The sequence below is a fragment of the Phocoena phocoena genome, chromosome 13 (genome assembly GCF_963924675.1).
Source record: "Phocoena phocoena chromosome 13, mPhoPho1.1, whole genome shotgun sequence".
NCBI lineage: Eukaryota > Metazoa > Chordata > Mammalia > Artiodactyla > Phocoenidae > Phocoena > Phocoena phocoena.
Window position 1 is genome coordinate 1,258,424 of NC_089231.1, and position 16,968 is coordinate 1,275,391.

The following is a 16,968-nucleotide window of genomic DNA, read 5'->3' on the forward strand; positions in this document are numbered from 1 at the left end:
TTCCCAGCTGCCGGGCGGGCGCCCTGAGGATGAGCTTCGTTACCGCGGGAGGCCTGACGGAGTCCGTCCCGGAATGTGAGGTCCCGTGCCAGCACCACCCGTTCTCGAGGTCTCTGCTGCCAACTTCACGCCGCCGTCAGGATCAACCGTGTCCAGCCAGGAGGGCGCAGGCTTCAGGAAGGGGCTCCCCAGCCTGGGAGTGACCCAGTCACCCCCCACCCCCCACCCCACCATGCCGCCGCCGAGGGCTGGAGAAAGTCCCGGCTCCGACACAGTTCCCGACCCAGGTGCGCTGCCCCGTGTAAACAGAAATTCCATGAGAACCGTAACAGCAGGGTCGTAGGAGGGATAAGCGGACACGTGCTGCCTCTGGCTGCCCCACTTCGTGGCTCCGTACACCAGTCGATTCGTCCTCAGGCTGAGTGTGTGGGAGCCACGCAAGCAGACCCCTGCACGTGCTCCCGGGCTACAAGCCCTCCCGACGTGCCGCTGCCACGTCTGCGCGTGACGGGCCCACTTACCCCACCATGAGGAATCCCTGGTACAGAGGGACGGACGCGAAGTAGAAGACGGAGGAAAACACGGCCTGGAGGGAGGAGAGCAGCGCCGGTTACTCACGGTCGGCCAATATGCGCGCAGGCCGCAAGGCACCAGGCGCCCCCGCACGGCCGCTCCGGACGCCGCACCTGCATGGTGGAGATGATGAGGCCGCGGTGCATAACAAATTGGCTGAGCGCCGCCGACCGCTTGTAGCTGCTGCGCCCGTGCACCACGAGCAGGCGGCCGATGTGCTTGAACTGCGAGACGGAGAAGTCGGCCGCCAGCGAGGCCTGCCGGCCCTCCTGCGACCAAGGCAGACGGGCCGGGCTAAGGGCCGGACAGGGGCACAGCGCGGGCCCCGCCCCGGGAGCCGCCCGCCAGCACCCTGGGAGGACCCGGCCTGGCACCGACGGTGTCACAGAAACTGAGCAGGGACCGGGGCACCTTCAAGACAGTTCTCTGGACCTGCCACCCCGCCGAGCGGCTGCGGGTTCAGCACTGCTGCCTGATTCACGAAGCAGAGGGGCCCGGGGTCCAGCCTGTGTCCAGGTCTCTCTGGGTGTTTTCACGTGAGCACGGGAGGCAGACCACAGCTCCCGACCGGCCGGGAGACCCGGACATCCGAGCGCGGGCCGTGTGTGTGGGGCTGAGAGAGGGTTGCGGGGATCCGGGGAGCGGCCCAGGTGCAGCCCCGCACAGCTCGGGGACCAGGAAGGTGCCCGAGTCCCGGCAGGACGTGCCTGTCCTCTACGTGCCCTCATGGAGCTGCTCCCTCAGAGCGTGGGTCCGCCTCCCCCCAGCCCCCGGCCACGCGTGTGAGCGGGCTGACCAGGGGCCTGGCGGGGACGACGGACAGACGCACCTTCCCCTCGATCCCGATCCCGCAGTCCGCCGCCTGGATCATGCTCACGTCGTTCCCTCCGTCACCTGGAAGCACGGAACGCGGACGTGAAGTGGGAACCTGCGAGGGGCCGGCTTTCCTCGCCAACCGGCAGACGGGGTTTCAACACCCAGGAAGACCGGGGGTAATCCACCGGGCGGGCAGGAGGGAGACGGGCGCACGTCCCCGCGCGTTTCATTTCAGGACCCCGGCTCCCCGGACGCCCACGCTCACCGATGGCGCACGTGCGTCTGCCCGTGTGCTGCTGTAGCAGCTTGACGATGTGCGCCTTCTGCGTGGGCGCGCAGCGGCAGCAGACCACGGCCGGGCACTGGCAGGCCAGCTCCACGAACTCGTGCTCGTAGTACTTCAGGCAGACCTGGGGGCGGCAGAAGCGAGGCCGGGCTTCAGGGCACGGACAGATGGACGGAGCCCGCACGCAGGCTGGGGGGAGGGCTCCAGGGAAGCCCCGGACAAGCTCATCTGCCTTCAGGGGATGCCAGCACCGCCTTCCGGGGTTGGCTGAAAAGGTCTTTGGTCTTTAGCACACAATACCCTCAGCGACGATCCTTAGTTCCCCATCTTGGTGGGGAAGATAAAAATTCCCCAAAGCTGCCTGAAGTCTGTGGGGTCCCGTTGCTGAGCTGGACACCCCGAGAGTCACCCCACACGAAGGACAGGAGTCAGAAATGAGGGTCCTGAGCCCCCGGGGCGCCGACTACCACCAACAGCACATCCGCCTGCAGGAGAGCCGTGTGGGCGCCCGTGCCCCGCGTGAAGAGGTCAAGACGCAGTCCCAGGCCCTCTGCCACCTAAAACCTGGGTGGTGAGCGAAAACCCGCGTTCTCGGCAGGTACTCAGCAGCAAACAGACGGACACAGTATCCCCGCTGAGGGGAGGAACCACCGCAGGACCCAGAAGCAGAAACAGCGACGCTGCCTTTGGGGAGCGGGACTGGGGTGCTGGCGGGAGGGGGGATGTGCGCTCCAGCCTGCGGTTTCCCTGGGGCCGGCTGGCTGCCAGGAACAACATGTGGATTTGGGGGACAGAAACAGCAAAAAGATTTCAATAAAAACACACTCACAGAAGCGTGTTTAACACAAGTAGCTACTTTTGCTCCCTCCCCAAGTCCCAACTATAGAGAGGTTTTAAAAAAGACATCGACCTACAAGGAGGGGCTAGAACGGAGGGGAAATTCGCGAAACGCTTTGGGCTGGAAAGCAGCCGGCCACATGCATGCGGCTCGGCTGCTGTGAGCAACCTGCAGCCGGCGGTGGGACCAGCCGAGAACACGCGAGGCCCAGGCCCCTCACCCCTCCTCACGCGCAGCCAGGGGGCGGGGGGCCGGGGGGGAAACGGAGCCCTTCTGCCCTGGAGAGGCCGGCCTCACCCTCTGGACGAGGGGTGGGAGGCGGAGCGAAGAGACAGAAGGCGGGAAAGGAAAGGGGGCTTGAAGGCCGGCTCAGGCCCCGATCAGTGCCGCCAGGGTTGGGAAGGAGGGGACAGTCATCCTTCGTCCCCCAGAACCAAGGAAGTGTGATCCGTGGACAGGGACTGGACCGCACTCCTTAGCACCATCAAGAGGGCGCTGCGCTGGGCAGGAGCTGGGGCTCAGGGAGCCCGGGACCGGCAGGTGCTGGACCGACTCAGCGGCTGGATGGAGGGCCCAGCCCGGGGGGGACCAGACACCGCGGGCTCCGGGGAGACCGGCGGGCAGGTCGCACAGCACCGGGCACCACGGAAACAGGCGACCCAAGCGTGAGTTCACAGCGCTGCGGGGATGGGGGTGCCGAGCCGGCGAGAGGTCCCGGGTCCCACACACGCAGCGAGAGGGACAGGAGCAGAACTCAGGAGCCCGCGGCAGCTGTGCAGACGCCGCGGTGCAGACAGAGAAATGCAAACGTGAGGCCAGAGCTCAGCCAGCGAGTTGGACAGTCAGCCAGGGGCCCGCGCGGCTCCTATAAAACAACACACACCAGCGAGGCTGGGGGCGTCCCCGGGGTCGGCTTGTGGGGACGGCACGGTGGGGAGCACGGGGCGCCCTCCAAGTCCTCCATCCTGGGCACGGGTGGGTGAGAGCGCTGTCGCTGTCCAGGCCCCGCGGTCCCGGGGGCTCCGCGGAAGCAGCCACGCAGACTTGGGGTGCGCGGCCCCGGCAATGCAGCATGCAGCAGGCGGGAGAGCCAGCCGGACACGGCGCCATCTGCACGCACGTGGCCACAGAGGTCGCACCGTCTCCGCTGCTCCTGACGTCCCGTCCAACCCCCAGCGCCCCCCCCCCACGCCCCTGCCAGGCTGGCCTCAGTGGCCACACTGACTGGGTCACCAGAGGCTGCGCTGCTCCGCCCAGACTTCTGGAAACATCTGAGAGAGCCGCGGGCAAAAGCTGCAGGGGGAGGGGCCCCCAGCACACCCCCCACCCGACGGCTCCGGCCATTGCGACCCTGGTGCCGAGTGAGGAGAGGGGGCTGGACCCGAGCGGGCCGCCCAGCCCCACGCGGGGCCTCCAGGAGCAGAGGGTCCTGGGTACCAGGGCCGCTGCTGGAAACACGCGTTTGGATAAACTGAGATCACGGCTACCAGAGCCAGGCTCCAAGGCGGCCACGCCAGGAACGAAGAGCAGGCCTCCAAGCGCCGGAAGAGCTTTGAACGAGCCCAAGACAGACCAGCGCCAAACCCGTAAGGACCAAGTTCTCACTGCGACATGGCCCTGGCCTCTTCTCAGGCTCTGCCCGCACACATCACTGCTGTGAGCAGAGATGTCAAAACCAGTGGAGAGGGCAACGCAGGCTGATAACACATCTGACTGAGGAAGTCCACAGTCCACCGGACAGACAGGGCCCAGCCTCATCTCCAGGGAGAAGGACAGACAGACAGACACCTGCTTGGTCAGGGCCCAGCCTCACCTCCAAGGAGTCCCCGGATATGACCAGTGCACAGTCATGCTTCCTTCGAAAGGCATTCAGTTCCAAATGGGCTTCTCCCCGACTGGTTACCTCCATGAAAGGGGAAGAAGTGCCCAGTTACAACACTGTTTAAGTCACAGACAAACAAGCCCCGATGCACAGATCCCAGGCCTTTAGACACTTCTAAAACCGGAGCATGCTTGACACGGGAAATTCTATAACAACTGCTCTTCCAAATTTCTTCTACAGTGATGGGAATAAATACCTACTAATTTAATACGAACTGCTTTCCAACGTGTGACAACTCAAGGCAGGAAACGTACACTGTAAAGTGCAGGGCAAGTATCACAATTACAGTAAGACAAAGTGAACAGAAGAACTGGCTTGTCAAGAAAGAGGGACGAACGGCCCCCCACCACTGCCCCCCATGAGCTAACAGGCACCTTTGCGTAGCTGGGGAAGACACCTGGCTTTTCTCAGTATACGCGGGTAAGAGAGCATGATGACCATTAACTGAAAGTCTCTCTACTTTCATAGGGCAGTGGGGGTGTGTGTGAGTGTTAACGCCAGGGATGCCGTTCTGCATAGTCACAGGTCAACACACCTCAGCATCACAGCCCGAGGAAGCTGAGTTCCTCGTGGCCACACAGCAGGGAGGGACGGAATGACCTAAAATCGAGGCTTCATTTAAAGACGCCTCTTTTCATAACATGCCAAGTGATACAAAATGCTTTTCTAAAACTGTTTCTGTTGTCTCTACCATGGGTTTCAACTTATTCTACCAGTTCAAGCAAACTGAGTTATCTGGAAGATTGAACGATGGAAAAGAGTAAAATCAAGTCATAATCTTGAAGTATCGTTAATTTTTGAAAGAAAATATTTCAGAAACTAACATACTAGTTTTTGACATTCTTTCTGTGGAGATTTTATGGGGCATAAAAGAAATGATATATTACAGGACTGAAATGAAAAGCTTCATGGGTCCAGATTAATCAATCCAGACTCATCTTTAAATAGGTAGGTTTTATTGTGGAAATTTCATTTGTGGGGCTATAACACTGCAAAGTCAACAAAAATTGATCTGAAGTTTTATCAGAATCATTAATAATTTAATTGCAAATAGTAGTCTGCAGGGCCTAATTTGTGATTCTGATGCTTCGAAATAAACTACATTTACATGTAAATTATATTCAAATCACTATTTCTGTAGGTGCAAGGGCTTCCTTTGGAACAGAGACACACAATGTCTGTTCAGCTGCCATCAATCAAGACCCAAGAAACTTTTATTTTTTGTTTGAATCAAATTTCATCGTAACTCGTAGATACAGTAAACACACAAATTTCGATCATTTCTATTAATTTTCTTTGATCTAATTGAGGAAGATCATTTAATCTGAAGATGGTAGTAGATTAAAAACACATTTCTACTTTGTATTTAAAGCTTGTTTCACAAAAGCAGCTTCTGGACCACATGTATTGTGTCTAACTACTAGACAAACGTAATTCTTTTATCAATATATACTTTTATAAATTGAAAAGAAAATGACTGCAGTATGTCTATTTTAAAATAGATATTTAGTCGTTAATAATTCTAATAGTACAACAGAAAAATACTCTTGAATTTAGACCTTGTTTCACTCTACCAAAGGCAGCTTTTTTTTTTTTTTTTGCAGTACGCGGGCCTCTCACTGTTCTGGCCTCTCCCATTGCAGAGCACAGACTCCGGACGCGCAGGCTCAGCGGACATGGCTCACGGGCCAGGCATGTGGGATCTTCCCGGACCAGGGCACGAACCCGTGTCCCCTGCCTCGGCAGGCGGACTCTCAACCACTGCGCCACCAGGGAAGCCCAAAAGCAGCTTTTTGATCACATTTAATATATGTAACTAATAGAAATCTATTTTTAACATGTTTTTATAAACTGAGTAAGAAACTTACTTCTCTTTTAAAATAGTATCTATTAACTAATAGATAACTGCGTATACATTCTCACAAAACCAGTAAGTTTCAATTCAAAACATTTAAAATTCCAAGTGACGTGGACGTGCACTTACCGGCCTGAAAACGTGCGTGTCCTGCGTTCGAGACACCAGGTGAGAACTCTTGGCGATGCACGTGGCCGTCTCCAGTTTATCGCCCGTCAGCATCCATATCTAAGAAACAGTTTCAGCTGGTGAACCCCAACTCTATCACGTGTTCACCTCTGAAAAGTGTCTGCCCTTGAAAAGATATCTGCACATCCGTGTTTTCAGCATCACTACTGACAACAGCCAAACATGAAGCAACGCATGAGTCCACGGATGGATGATGGAGAAGCCAAATGTGGTCCATCCATACAATGAATATTAAAAAAGGCAGGGGATTTGACACCTGCAACAACTATGCTGAGAGAAACAAACCAGTCACAAAAGGACAAACACCGCATCATTCCACCTGAATGAGGTCCCCAGAGGAGTCAGACTCGTAGAGACAGGAAGGAGATGGAGGGTGCCAGGGCTGGGGGAGGGGAGCTAGCATTTCACGGGGACAGTTTCAGTCTTACAGCATAAAGAGTTAAGGCAGGCGGAGGGTGCTGGTTGGTACACGACAGTGTGCATGTACTTAGTGCCACTGCACCGTGCCCTTAAAAATGGTGAAGATGGTGAACTTTACATCACAATGAAAGTCTCTGCCAACTTGCTTAACTGAGACAGGACAGAGCGAAGTGACGTTTAGACGCAGCAGCAGAGCCGAGGCAGGCGAACGACGGGATTAGGAGCCTCGCAGCTGGGGCTGAGGAGGACGCCTGAGTACGTCAGAAGGCCACGTCTACGCGGCCTTGCAGGCCAAGCAAACAGGGACCACAGGCCGAGGGCTTGCAGCGTTAGGGGGACCTGACATCCTCCTTGTCACTTGTGTGAGTTTTTCGGTTGAAAACTGAGGTTCGAAATAGGTAAACGGGCAATAGTTAACCCGAAAGTTGTTTCGTATCAAATAAGTCATGTCAAATAACACCACTAAAAAAATATATTTTTAAAAAATCTAGCCCTTTTGTCTTACTTTTTATTTATTATTATTATTATTTTTTGGCCACGCCACATGGCTTGTGGGATCTCAGTTCCCAGACCAGGGATTGAACTCAGGCCACGGCGGTGAAAGCCCGGAATCCTAACCACTAGGCCACCAGGGAACTCCCGAACACCACTTTTACGTAAAAATATCAAACACACGCACATATTGTATGTGTAAGTATCCCTAGACTGAAAAGAGAGCGAAACCAGGACACTTTATACGTAACAGGACGGTTTATATATCTTTTCCGTAACAGCAGCAACTTCTTGCTACCATCTGATTTCTCAGATGTATCGTATGTATCATACATAAATATGCATTTCTGGGAACAGGAAACAAAAAACTTACATGGTATACTGGTTCTCTGCTTGGTACAATCTACCTGCGGCTCTTTTCAGTGTCTGAGGGTTTGTGTTTTTTACTTATGTTACACATTAATATTCACTTCACTGAGCCTGGATCTAAGACAACGACACGTCACCGTGACAAAGTTGGGGACAATTAACCCCACAGAACAAGAAGTCCCGCTGCTGATAACTCAGGGACAAGTGTGGCCTGGCCAAGCGCCACCTCTCAGGCTCAGAGGACGGGCTGAAACCACATCCTTGAACTCTAACGGGACAAAAGAGTGTGCTTCTCCTGACGGAGCATGAAAAGGGAAAAGGGCAGAAGCCCAGCAAGTCTTACTGACTTCAGAGCTTAGCGAGCAGCTGATACAAAGCACCCAAATCTTTACACAAGAAACGCGCAGGCCTCGGCTGTGCTGACAAGCCAGCAGCAACACCCAAGAGCGAGACTGACGGGGAGCTCGTGAAAAACCACAATGGAAGGAGCAGGCTGTCTGCCTCTAGTCAATCATGTTCCTCCACGCAAGCTTCTGGTCGCACAGGCTTAGATCGGGTCACCGTTCTGAGGCTGAACCGCTCTCTTCCACTCTGACTAGCACCTGGACGGCACACGCAGATGCCAGCGGCCGCCCCTGCCACGGCCCTGAACGGCCGGGGAGGCTCCAACATCTCCCCCGCCCAGAGGCCTGGACGGCAGGGGCCCCCTTGCTGTGCCCGTCACAGTGCCCTCATCAAAACGTGCTGAGTGTATTGTTATTTGAAGCCGGCCACGGCTTTGCCTTCTGACATTTCCCTCCAGTTCTCTCTCTCTGCTCCAGTTAGACACAAGTATTTCTTTTAAAAGCAAGCTGTACTTTTTTCATTCTCAGTCCTTGAGGCGGCACTGAAATGCATTTTCTCAGCCATCTGTAACTGAACTTCAGCTTTAGTGAGAGCACAGGTAAGTAAGGCAAGAAAGCAGTTTCCCGAAAACTAAAACTTACACCACAACGTGCTAATGTCCCCTGGACCCGAAGAGGACAAACCGTTAGAAAAAGACAGCAGGTCAGTAGGTCAGGCAGGGAGCACCATGCGGTCTACGGGGCAAACCTCCCCACGCGGATAAAAGGCTGCCGTGGGGAGCGGCTCGGGCCGGGACAGGCCTCAGGCTGCCGTGAGGGCGCCCGCGGCCGGGAAGGCAGCCAGGAGGACAGACGGCCGCCGGGAAAGGGGGAGCAGAGCCGCTGCGTCAGGGTGACGGGCGGGCGGGCGCAGCCCCCGGGGCGGAGGGGGGCTCCGCGGGACGCGTAGAGACCTCCGCTCACCAAGGCCCTCACGCCCTCCACCTCGGCGGGTTTCAGGGGACCACCTCCAGGGGGCGCCCGCTCCCTCGCGGTACCTTGAGGCCCGCGTTGCGCAGCATCTCCAGGGTGGGCCGCACGTCCGTCTGCAGCTGGTCCTCCACCCCCGTCAGGCACAGCAGCTCCATCTCCCGCTCCAGGCTCTCCACCACGGCGGCCACCTTGAGCGTCCTATCGTGGATGCTCAGCTTGGCCTGGTTGTAGCGGTTCTGAGGACAGGCGGGCGGTGCTGTGACTCGCGCAGGGCTGGCCGAGGCGGGGACACCCGCGGCGCCGCCCCCGTGCGCACCGTCTCCCCGAGGCCACGGCCACGGCGGGAGGCCGGCCGCTCACCTCGAAGTCCTGGTACTGCTCGTCCGTCAGCGCCCTCTTGGCCACCACGAGGGTGCGCAGGCCTTCGCGGGCCATGTTGCCGCACTGGAAGAGAGAGGCAGGTCACACGCGGCCCGGCCGGCCCGCAGCCACGGCCACGTGCTCCATTGGCTCATCCCGCCAGACCCACATCCGCGCGGGAGGGGGGGAGCGGCCGGCTCCCCCGCCGCCGCGCCACGCAGCCGACCCGACCCGGGGTCCCTGCGCCTCCCGACCGCCCGCCGGGTGGGACGCGGAGGGACCATGGGCACGGCTCTCTCCCCACTACGGGAGCGGGACGGGCCGCACGTGTGCGCGACACAGACAACGGCCACACGAACTGTGCAGTCGGCCGTCACGGCCACCGAGGGAGCCGGGACTCGGAGCGTCCGACCGCCGCCCTTCGGAATCAGCGATACCGGGGGGCTTGCGCCCGGCCCGGGGACACACTTCCACGCGCGTCCATCCCGCCCGGCCCCGTCCGTTCAAGGGCAGAGGCCCCCGTTCCCGGGTAACGGCACCTTCCTCTGACAAAGCTCGTTCACTGCACTTAATGTATGCAGGATAAACCATCCCGAGTCTCCGGGGTTCCTTTCTAATCCTCCGGGGAGACCTGATCCGCTGCCCGCTGTCACACACCAGGCCGTGTGCGGAGAGGTCCCCGCTCGCGCGCCAGCCCCACACTCGACGCGGCCCGCGGATCCTGAGGCCCGGCAGGCGACGCCACGGTGCCCCTTCATACCGCCCTGCTCCCCAGTCCTAGCTCCGTCTCGTTTCTAACAAACACACATCTGGGGGCAAAGAGGGGGGCCTGCGCGGAGAGGAAGGGGCTGCCCCCCAGGCACCGCCGCCTCGGCTCGCGGGCGTCATGTCCACACAGAGGATGGGCTCGCACTGCAGGCTTTACAAAATCGCCCCTTCTGCCGCATGACGGACAGCGTAGGTGTGTTTCGTTTTCTTAGTATTTGGGGAACACACGTTGATGACCAAGAATCCAGCTTGGGAGCTTCTGTGACACAGAACAGCCCCCTGTAAACTCAGGCTCTGAGTACCTGCTGGCTTTGGATAAAGTGAAAGGCTTTCCCCACGACAAGAGTGTTAACAACAAAGACTGCGGTGGGAGGGTGTGGAAAGATTTATCGATGGGAGAAACTACAATGTTGGAAATAAATGCACAAAGGATTTTTAATAAAGTTATCTGAAAAACAGTCTGACATTATCTGTCTGTTGCAAGACATTTATCGATTGACCTCATAAAGCTAAATAAATTCAACAAGGATTTTATAATTAATCGCACATCATTATGACCCAAAGTAATTTTTATGGCATTTTACTAGGTCTTCAGGGAGTTTAATTTATTCATGTCCCTGATTAAATCCAGTGCCTGAAGGAGCTATTGATTCATATTGCCAATACCGTCGTGGACGTGGGCTGTGGCCCCTGGACTGACAGACAGACTCCTGGCCCGAAGGGGGGTGGACACGCTTGAGCCCCACCGACAACAGGCACACAGTGAAGGGGGGTCACACATGAATTCAGCGGTTTAGTTTTACTCTGAAATCTAAGTTTTTACAAATACATAAATGTAAACAACAAATCATCTCATGAAGCTAAATACAAATCGTATTTGTTCAGAGAGAATTTGATGAAAATATAGGATTGGTTATATTTGGATCTTATCTCCACGTTTAAAGTGAATCCTATGTACGTATTGGAATTAAATTCTAACTAAAATATCCTGGTAAATAATTTAGGTTACAAAATAAATATCATGTTAAAATATAACGCTGGTTATATGCACAATACTGTTTCAGACTATTTTAGTGAATGATTAGGGACGCTTTCTATTTTTTCACCAAAACAAACAAAATATTCTTCATATGGACCCACTTGCACACATCTACACGTATTCACACAGAAACCAAAAGCAGTAGTTGTTCACACAGAAAGTACAGTATTTATAATTTACAGTACTCCTATCCTCTCTGCTTTTATGAACCGACAGTGTCTGGTGTGAAACCTGGCATCCTGATTCACTCCAGTGACACCAGCAAGTACCTACGAGTCGGAGAAAGGATGCCGTGCTTCTGTCACTGCCCTGAGTATCGTAAAAACATCTGCACAAAGTGAGACAGCTCATACCTCCTCCTCCAGCCAGTCATTATACTGGACGACGGTGGACATGGCAACGTCGGCACCTTTCATATAGAACGTGATCTCTGCCGTGGACTCGTCCTGTAACAAGAAGGGAGGGAACACAGACGTGTTGAGGCCACGCTGCAGCTACTGGGGGGCTGCTCTAACGGGAACGCACCAGGAGGGCAATTCTCCGTGAACCCACTCCCCTGGGTGAGTTACTCAGACACCTTCTAGGCAGGGCTGTGTCCTCCCTAGATGCTCAGGCCACCAGGAACCGAGAGCATAATTGTGGCTCTCAAGATGCTGTGCTGAGGGTTTTGAACTAAAATCTGTAAATGAATATACGCCTTGGACTGCAAGGTAAATTCTCTCAAATTTCCAGAGCTTGAGTGAATAAGCTTCTTAGTTTAGCCAACTTCCAAGACGTATTTGTGGTATTCGCTACAAAACATTTAACAGGGGTATATTTTAGCAACGTTACGGTCATAAATCATTCTTCAGGTAAACTGGCTGCTACTGCTGTGGGAAACAAAGCAGCTCGAGCCGATTTCAAAAATTCATGAACATCTTCTACTTATTCTGCCTCAGCCGTCTTAGGAAAGTTGTTTTAAATCATGACTATTAGAGCCACACCAGCTTCTCAGCATAAATTATCAGTTTGGATTTTATTATTACAAAACACTGTGACGAGCATAAAGCCCTGGAGTGAGCCTAAAGAGACCGCTGCAGTGCCCTCACAGTGACCAGAGCAGGCACCCAGCTCGGGGACAGAGGCCAGCGCACCCTGACGATGACCCCCATCCGCTTGCTCTCCGACGTGAAGGGGAAGGTCTGCAGGATGCAGTAGGTCAGGATCTGGCCGCTGGGGGTCCTCAGCTGCATGGACGTGAGGTCTCTGTTGACCAGAGTGAGGCCGACGCTCTCCGTCCACTGCACCAGGGCCACCTGCGGGAGACCAGCGAGACGTGAGGGCACTCGCTCCCTGGGAAGGGGGCATCAGGCCAGCGGTCAGTGAGCTCGCCGAGATGCCACCAAGAGACGAAACTGACCACATCTAGGCCCTGCTGTTTGAGGCCGCGTCCAGTATTCGTTACAGGGAAGCGATACGCAGCGAGACTGAGGGCCTTGGTCTTACCGTCTAAGATAAAGGCCGTTGGTGGGCACACTTGTGCTGCGATTTGTGTTACCAGCTGCCTACAGCTAGGGTTTAAAATCTACGCGGAGCGCCCGCCGGGCTGGACGGCTCGGAGAGCAGGTGGGGCTGGGCTCGAGGACGCCCGCGACAGTGATGCCCTGAATCCCTCATGTGTCTCAATCACGGACCAACTGGCGACTGGGGGCTCCACAGCCAGCACGTCTGCGGGGAGGGCAGGCCCGGGTGCCAAGCCCAACTCCGACAGTTGGAAGCCCCGTGACCTGGTCCTTTGCGTACTGAGGCTCACCCGCCTGTTCTGTGGAAGATGTATTTGCAAACTGTTCTACAGGGGAAACGATCAGAGGAGGCTCCCTGGCATGTGGCAAGGACTCAAAAATAGAAAGTATTCTTACTTACAATCCTTTATGATTTAAACGTAAAAATCTTAAGTGGAAAGATAATTTTTAAAGTTCACCACTTATGCATAGTAATTTTTATGACAATAAGCGTTTTCAGAAAAAAATTGTCTTTAAAAGCAACTTCACTGCAAGAAATTCATGATGTGCTGCCCCCGCCGTGCAGGTGAGGACCCCGCGGCCGCAGGCAGTGGCTCCTTCCCCCTGGGGGCTCTGGGCCTCTCCTGACCCTGGCGCCTCGCCCTCACCTGCAGTTCCTTTCACCACCTGTGCTTTTAGCGTTTGACCTGGGTTCTGAGAAATCATATCATTCAAGAGCATTTTAAATTCTGTCTAGTGTGTAGATGTTACTGTTCTCTCCTAGTCATTCCTGAAAACTCCCGTCTGACGAGATCCTCAGCAGCTCTGGTGCCGAGGTGAGACCGCTCAGTTCGGAGTCCTCGAGCTGCCGTGTACCAGCTCCGTGAATCTGGGTGACAGGCTGCACCCCTAAGCCCCGGTCTCCTCGTCGATAAGATGGTGACGACCTCCCAGGGTTACGCTGAGGTCTGACCCACCCGTGGGGCGTTTGGCACATTGATGATCAATGTCAGGGTTTCACCCTCCGCCCTTTCTCACGTAAGCCATTTAGGCGGAGCGGGAATCACTTTACGAATGAGGTTTTCCACAAATATAACTGGAGAAAAGTCCCGACAAGCTTGTCAAGTGTCTGACATTGTGGGGTGGGCCGCATGCTACGGGTGGACAGGGCGTCCGAAGACAGCGAGGCAGGAAAAGCCGGCGCGAGACACTTTCTGGGGCTGCAGGGGCGCCCCGTGGGGCGGGAATGCCCTGGGGCACAGCCGAGGGCGACACTTTAAGTCGCCTGTGCCGGTCCCTTGGTGCTGGGCTCCCCACACACTCCCACATGGCTTCCCTGAAAGGGGTCCAGGACAGATGGTACCCAGCCTCTCCCGGAAAGGGTGACTTTAGTTCCCAAACATTTTCTAGGATTTTGCAAAGGACCTAAACAGACAAGCGGGACTACTGTTTCAGAATAGTAAAGACATACTTTTTTATACGGTTTTAAATTACAATTTTGTCTTATTTTATACGTAGTCAATGCAACAGAATTCACCTTATAAAAAGTTCTGGTATTTTAAAAAGTGCACATGGTAGAGTCGGCCTGTGATAAACAGGTTACAGCAGCTTCGGAGAAGCAGGAGTGGGAGTGAGGGTCATGCTGAGGGGGGTCCCGGGGCCCCGGACTTGCAGCTGGCGTCTCGAGGGAGCCCTGCGCCGACCAGGCCCAGGATGCGCGTCCAGCAACCGCCAGCAAATAGCCCCGGCTCGAGCCCAGCCCCTAAGCCCAGGTGGGCCAGGCCAGCTTGGGAGTGAGAGCCCACCCTGGACAGAGAAGGCGGAGCCGAAGGAAGGACATCCTCCCCGCAGCTGGGCAACCCGAAGGGCGGCACTCACGCACAGGAGCTTCCAGCAGAGGAGAGGACAGACCGACGCAGCACCAGACGGCCCGACAGCCCAGCGGCTGAGGCCGCAGCAAGGCCGCCCGCGGTGGACGCTCCCGCCCCGCTGCCCAAGGGGACACTGGCTGTGGCCACCATACTGCCCGGCAGCGGGGCGTCACAGCCAGTCCACGAGGCTGCAACCAGGGTCTCCACGAGACACGTGAGCGCAGCGGGCTCTGAAGGCCGGGCCCCGCCGGACTCCTGACCGCCGTGCCAATGTCCACTGAAACGGCTTCTTCCCAGCCCCAGTCCTGGTTTGCCAGCAGCAGTGGAGACGCCTGTCAATACTCCTGACACCGGAGTCCAGCTGCTGGCTTACAGGGCAGATGACATCAGCTTTCTAGGGGCCCTGTCAGCTCTGGGGTGCCACGAACGCGTTAAATGTGACACCGTGAGTCACCGTGGAGCTCGAATTAGAAGCTGCATGCCCTGGCTTTCCAGAGCATTACTAGGATACCGAAGCAGGCCGGGATCCTAACATGACGCCACGAGGATGCAGTACCATAATTTAGAGCGTCAGTGATACACTCCAAATTACAGCGCTAAAAGAAGACACTGGACGCCAGCACGTCGAGTGGGGCAAGTCAACAGCTCTGCAACCCCAGTGCAAATGTAAAACGAACGTGAAACTCCACAGACTATTTCTATACGACTTCTCTGTGTCTGCAGATGACCCAAGACCCCAAGTTTCGTTTTCGGTTTACACAGTGAAAGGTTACTATTACATCCTGACCTGTAAATTGTATCTCCCTGCGAACACCCTCTCATCTCACCGGGTCCCGCTGCAGTCAGGGCCTGAGTTTCTCTATTTGGTGACTCACACCTGTTTATTGTGTAGTTTACGCTTGGTTTCATAACCCACTGGGGGTAGCGACGTATCAGAGGAGTCCGCTGGGCTTCTGCTGCCTGGCCCAGCTTCTGTACAGCTGTTCCTAGTCAGTAAGCATGTCGAGGTCTCGCTATATAATGCCGACCAGGAGAAGAGCGTTCACACACTCAACGCGACGGGCGCTTCCATTAGTCTTCTAATGTCAGTGCTTAGCGCTGGGCAGGATTCTCTCCAGTGATGTAAAATGTAACATTTCTGAACAGACTTATAAGCCAGCAGCCACGAAGGGGGGACGCGAACTGGCCACCACGCGCTCGGCACCTCAGTGGAGGCCGCCACGACGCCCACGGCGACCGGAGGGTCCCCCTGCGGCTTCGAGCTTTGCCACCTGGCCCTGGAGTGCAGCGGGGCTGGGGGAAAGCGGGTCAGGATTCGGGCCATTCCCTCTGTATGTCTGAAATAAACTAGAGGTGTTCTTTTCAGAAGGCTCTGAGGGGTCACTTACATCCAGTGATACTGAACGTCGAAATGAGAGGAAGGAAAATTTCTAAGGAATGGGCAGTTTGACTCTATTTTCTTCCTGAGGACGTCTAAGCGATTAGACCAAACACACGTCTTGAAAGCATGATGCCGCCCCTACAGCAAAATGAACAGCACGGCTGCCGAGGGTGGAGACTCGCCAGGCGGTCGGAGCACAGTGGGGAGTGGAGGCTGTGCCAGCCAAGGCCTCCCCTGGAGCCCCGTGCAGACCCGCTGGGCACAGTCCGCTCGGTGTCCCCCGTGATGGAGCTGAACGTCCAGTGACGGAGCTGGACAACAGCGTGGCGAGCCTGCGAATGGCCTCGGGTCGCCCCCGCCGGCCGCCTGGGCCTCTGCGGCCACACGCCACCAGCCGTCCTCCAGCCTCGCCGGGGCTGCCCGCCGGCTCCCCGTCACCTTCCCCCAAACCCCCCGCTCTCTCTGCTGTGGCTCCCCCTCCCGCCACGCTGCCATGTCCCCCACCCGGGCCTCCAGCAGCCCCGAGACCCCCGATGCCTGCTGTGCTCACTGCTCTACCCTCAGGAACCAGCACAAGACATTCCCTCAATCAGCGAGAACTAACGATCACTGACTTAAGGTGATTTAACAGTGCCAAGTTCAACGGGACACTGAGGACAGGCGTGAAAACACAGCCGGAGCAGTTTTTGGGCGCTGGCTTGTGGGAGGCAGTCTCCTAGGTCCCGGGAAGAGATGGGGATGAAGCGCTAGTCCGGTGTGATCTGGGCTTCGAGCCTAAGAAACCTGATTCTCGCCCTGGGATTACTAGTTCACCTCTAACCATTTCTTAACGTGCAAAATGCCAGTCACCCGAACAAAGCACCAAGGCTTGCTATTCTATGGCTTTACACGGTCAACATCCACATCTGTTTTGGGTGATGTAGTTGTTCAAATCTTTTGCTTCTGTTTAAACACAGTGGTCGTTTTCTCATGATTGAGTTTTGGGAGTTCTTTATCTACGTTGGTTACCAGTCAATTATCAGATATGTATTT

General features: G+C 55.8%; 1 protein-coding gene across 2 annotated transcripts in view; it reads right to left on the minus strand.

Moving 5' to 3' along the window:
- ATP9B (ATPase phospholipid transporting 9B (putative)) overlaps positions 1-16,968 on the minus strand; it is a 217,108-nt gene that overhangs the window by 15,344 nt on the left and 184,796 nt on the right. For both annotated transcript variants that reach the window (XM_065890491.1, XM_065890490.1), the window contains exons 16-25: positions 12,337-12,498; positions 11,557-11,649; positions 9,397-9,480; positions 9,102-9,272; positions 6,380-6,478; positions 4,327-4,416; positions 1,655-1,799; positions 1,403-1,467; positions 687-842; positions 522-586 (exon numbers count right to left, since the gene is read on the minus strand). In XM_065890491.1, the coding sequence (XP_065746563.1) occupies positions 522-586; positions 687-842; positions 1,403-1,467; positions 1,655-1,799; positions 4,327-4,416; positions 6,380-6,478; positions 9,102-9,272; positions 9,397-9,480; positions 11,557-11,649; positions 12,337-12,498 (1,130 nt within the window). The remainder of the gene's footprint in view (positions 1-521; positions 587-686; positions 843-1,402; positions 1,468-1,654; positions 1,800-4,326; positions 4,417-6,379; positions 6,479-9,101; positions 9,273-9,396; positions 9,481-11,556; positions 11,650-12,336; positions 12,499-16,968) is intronic.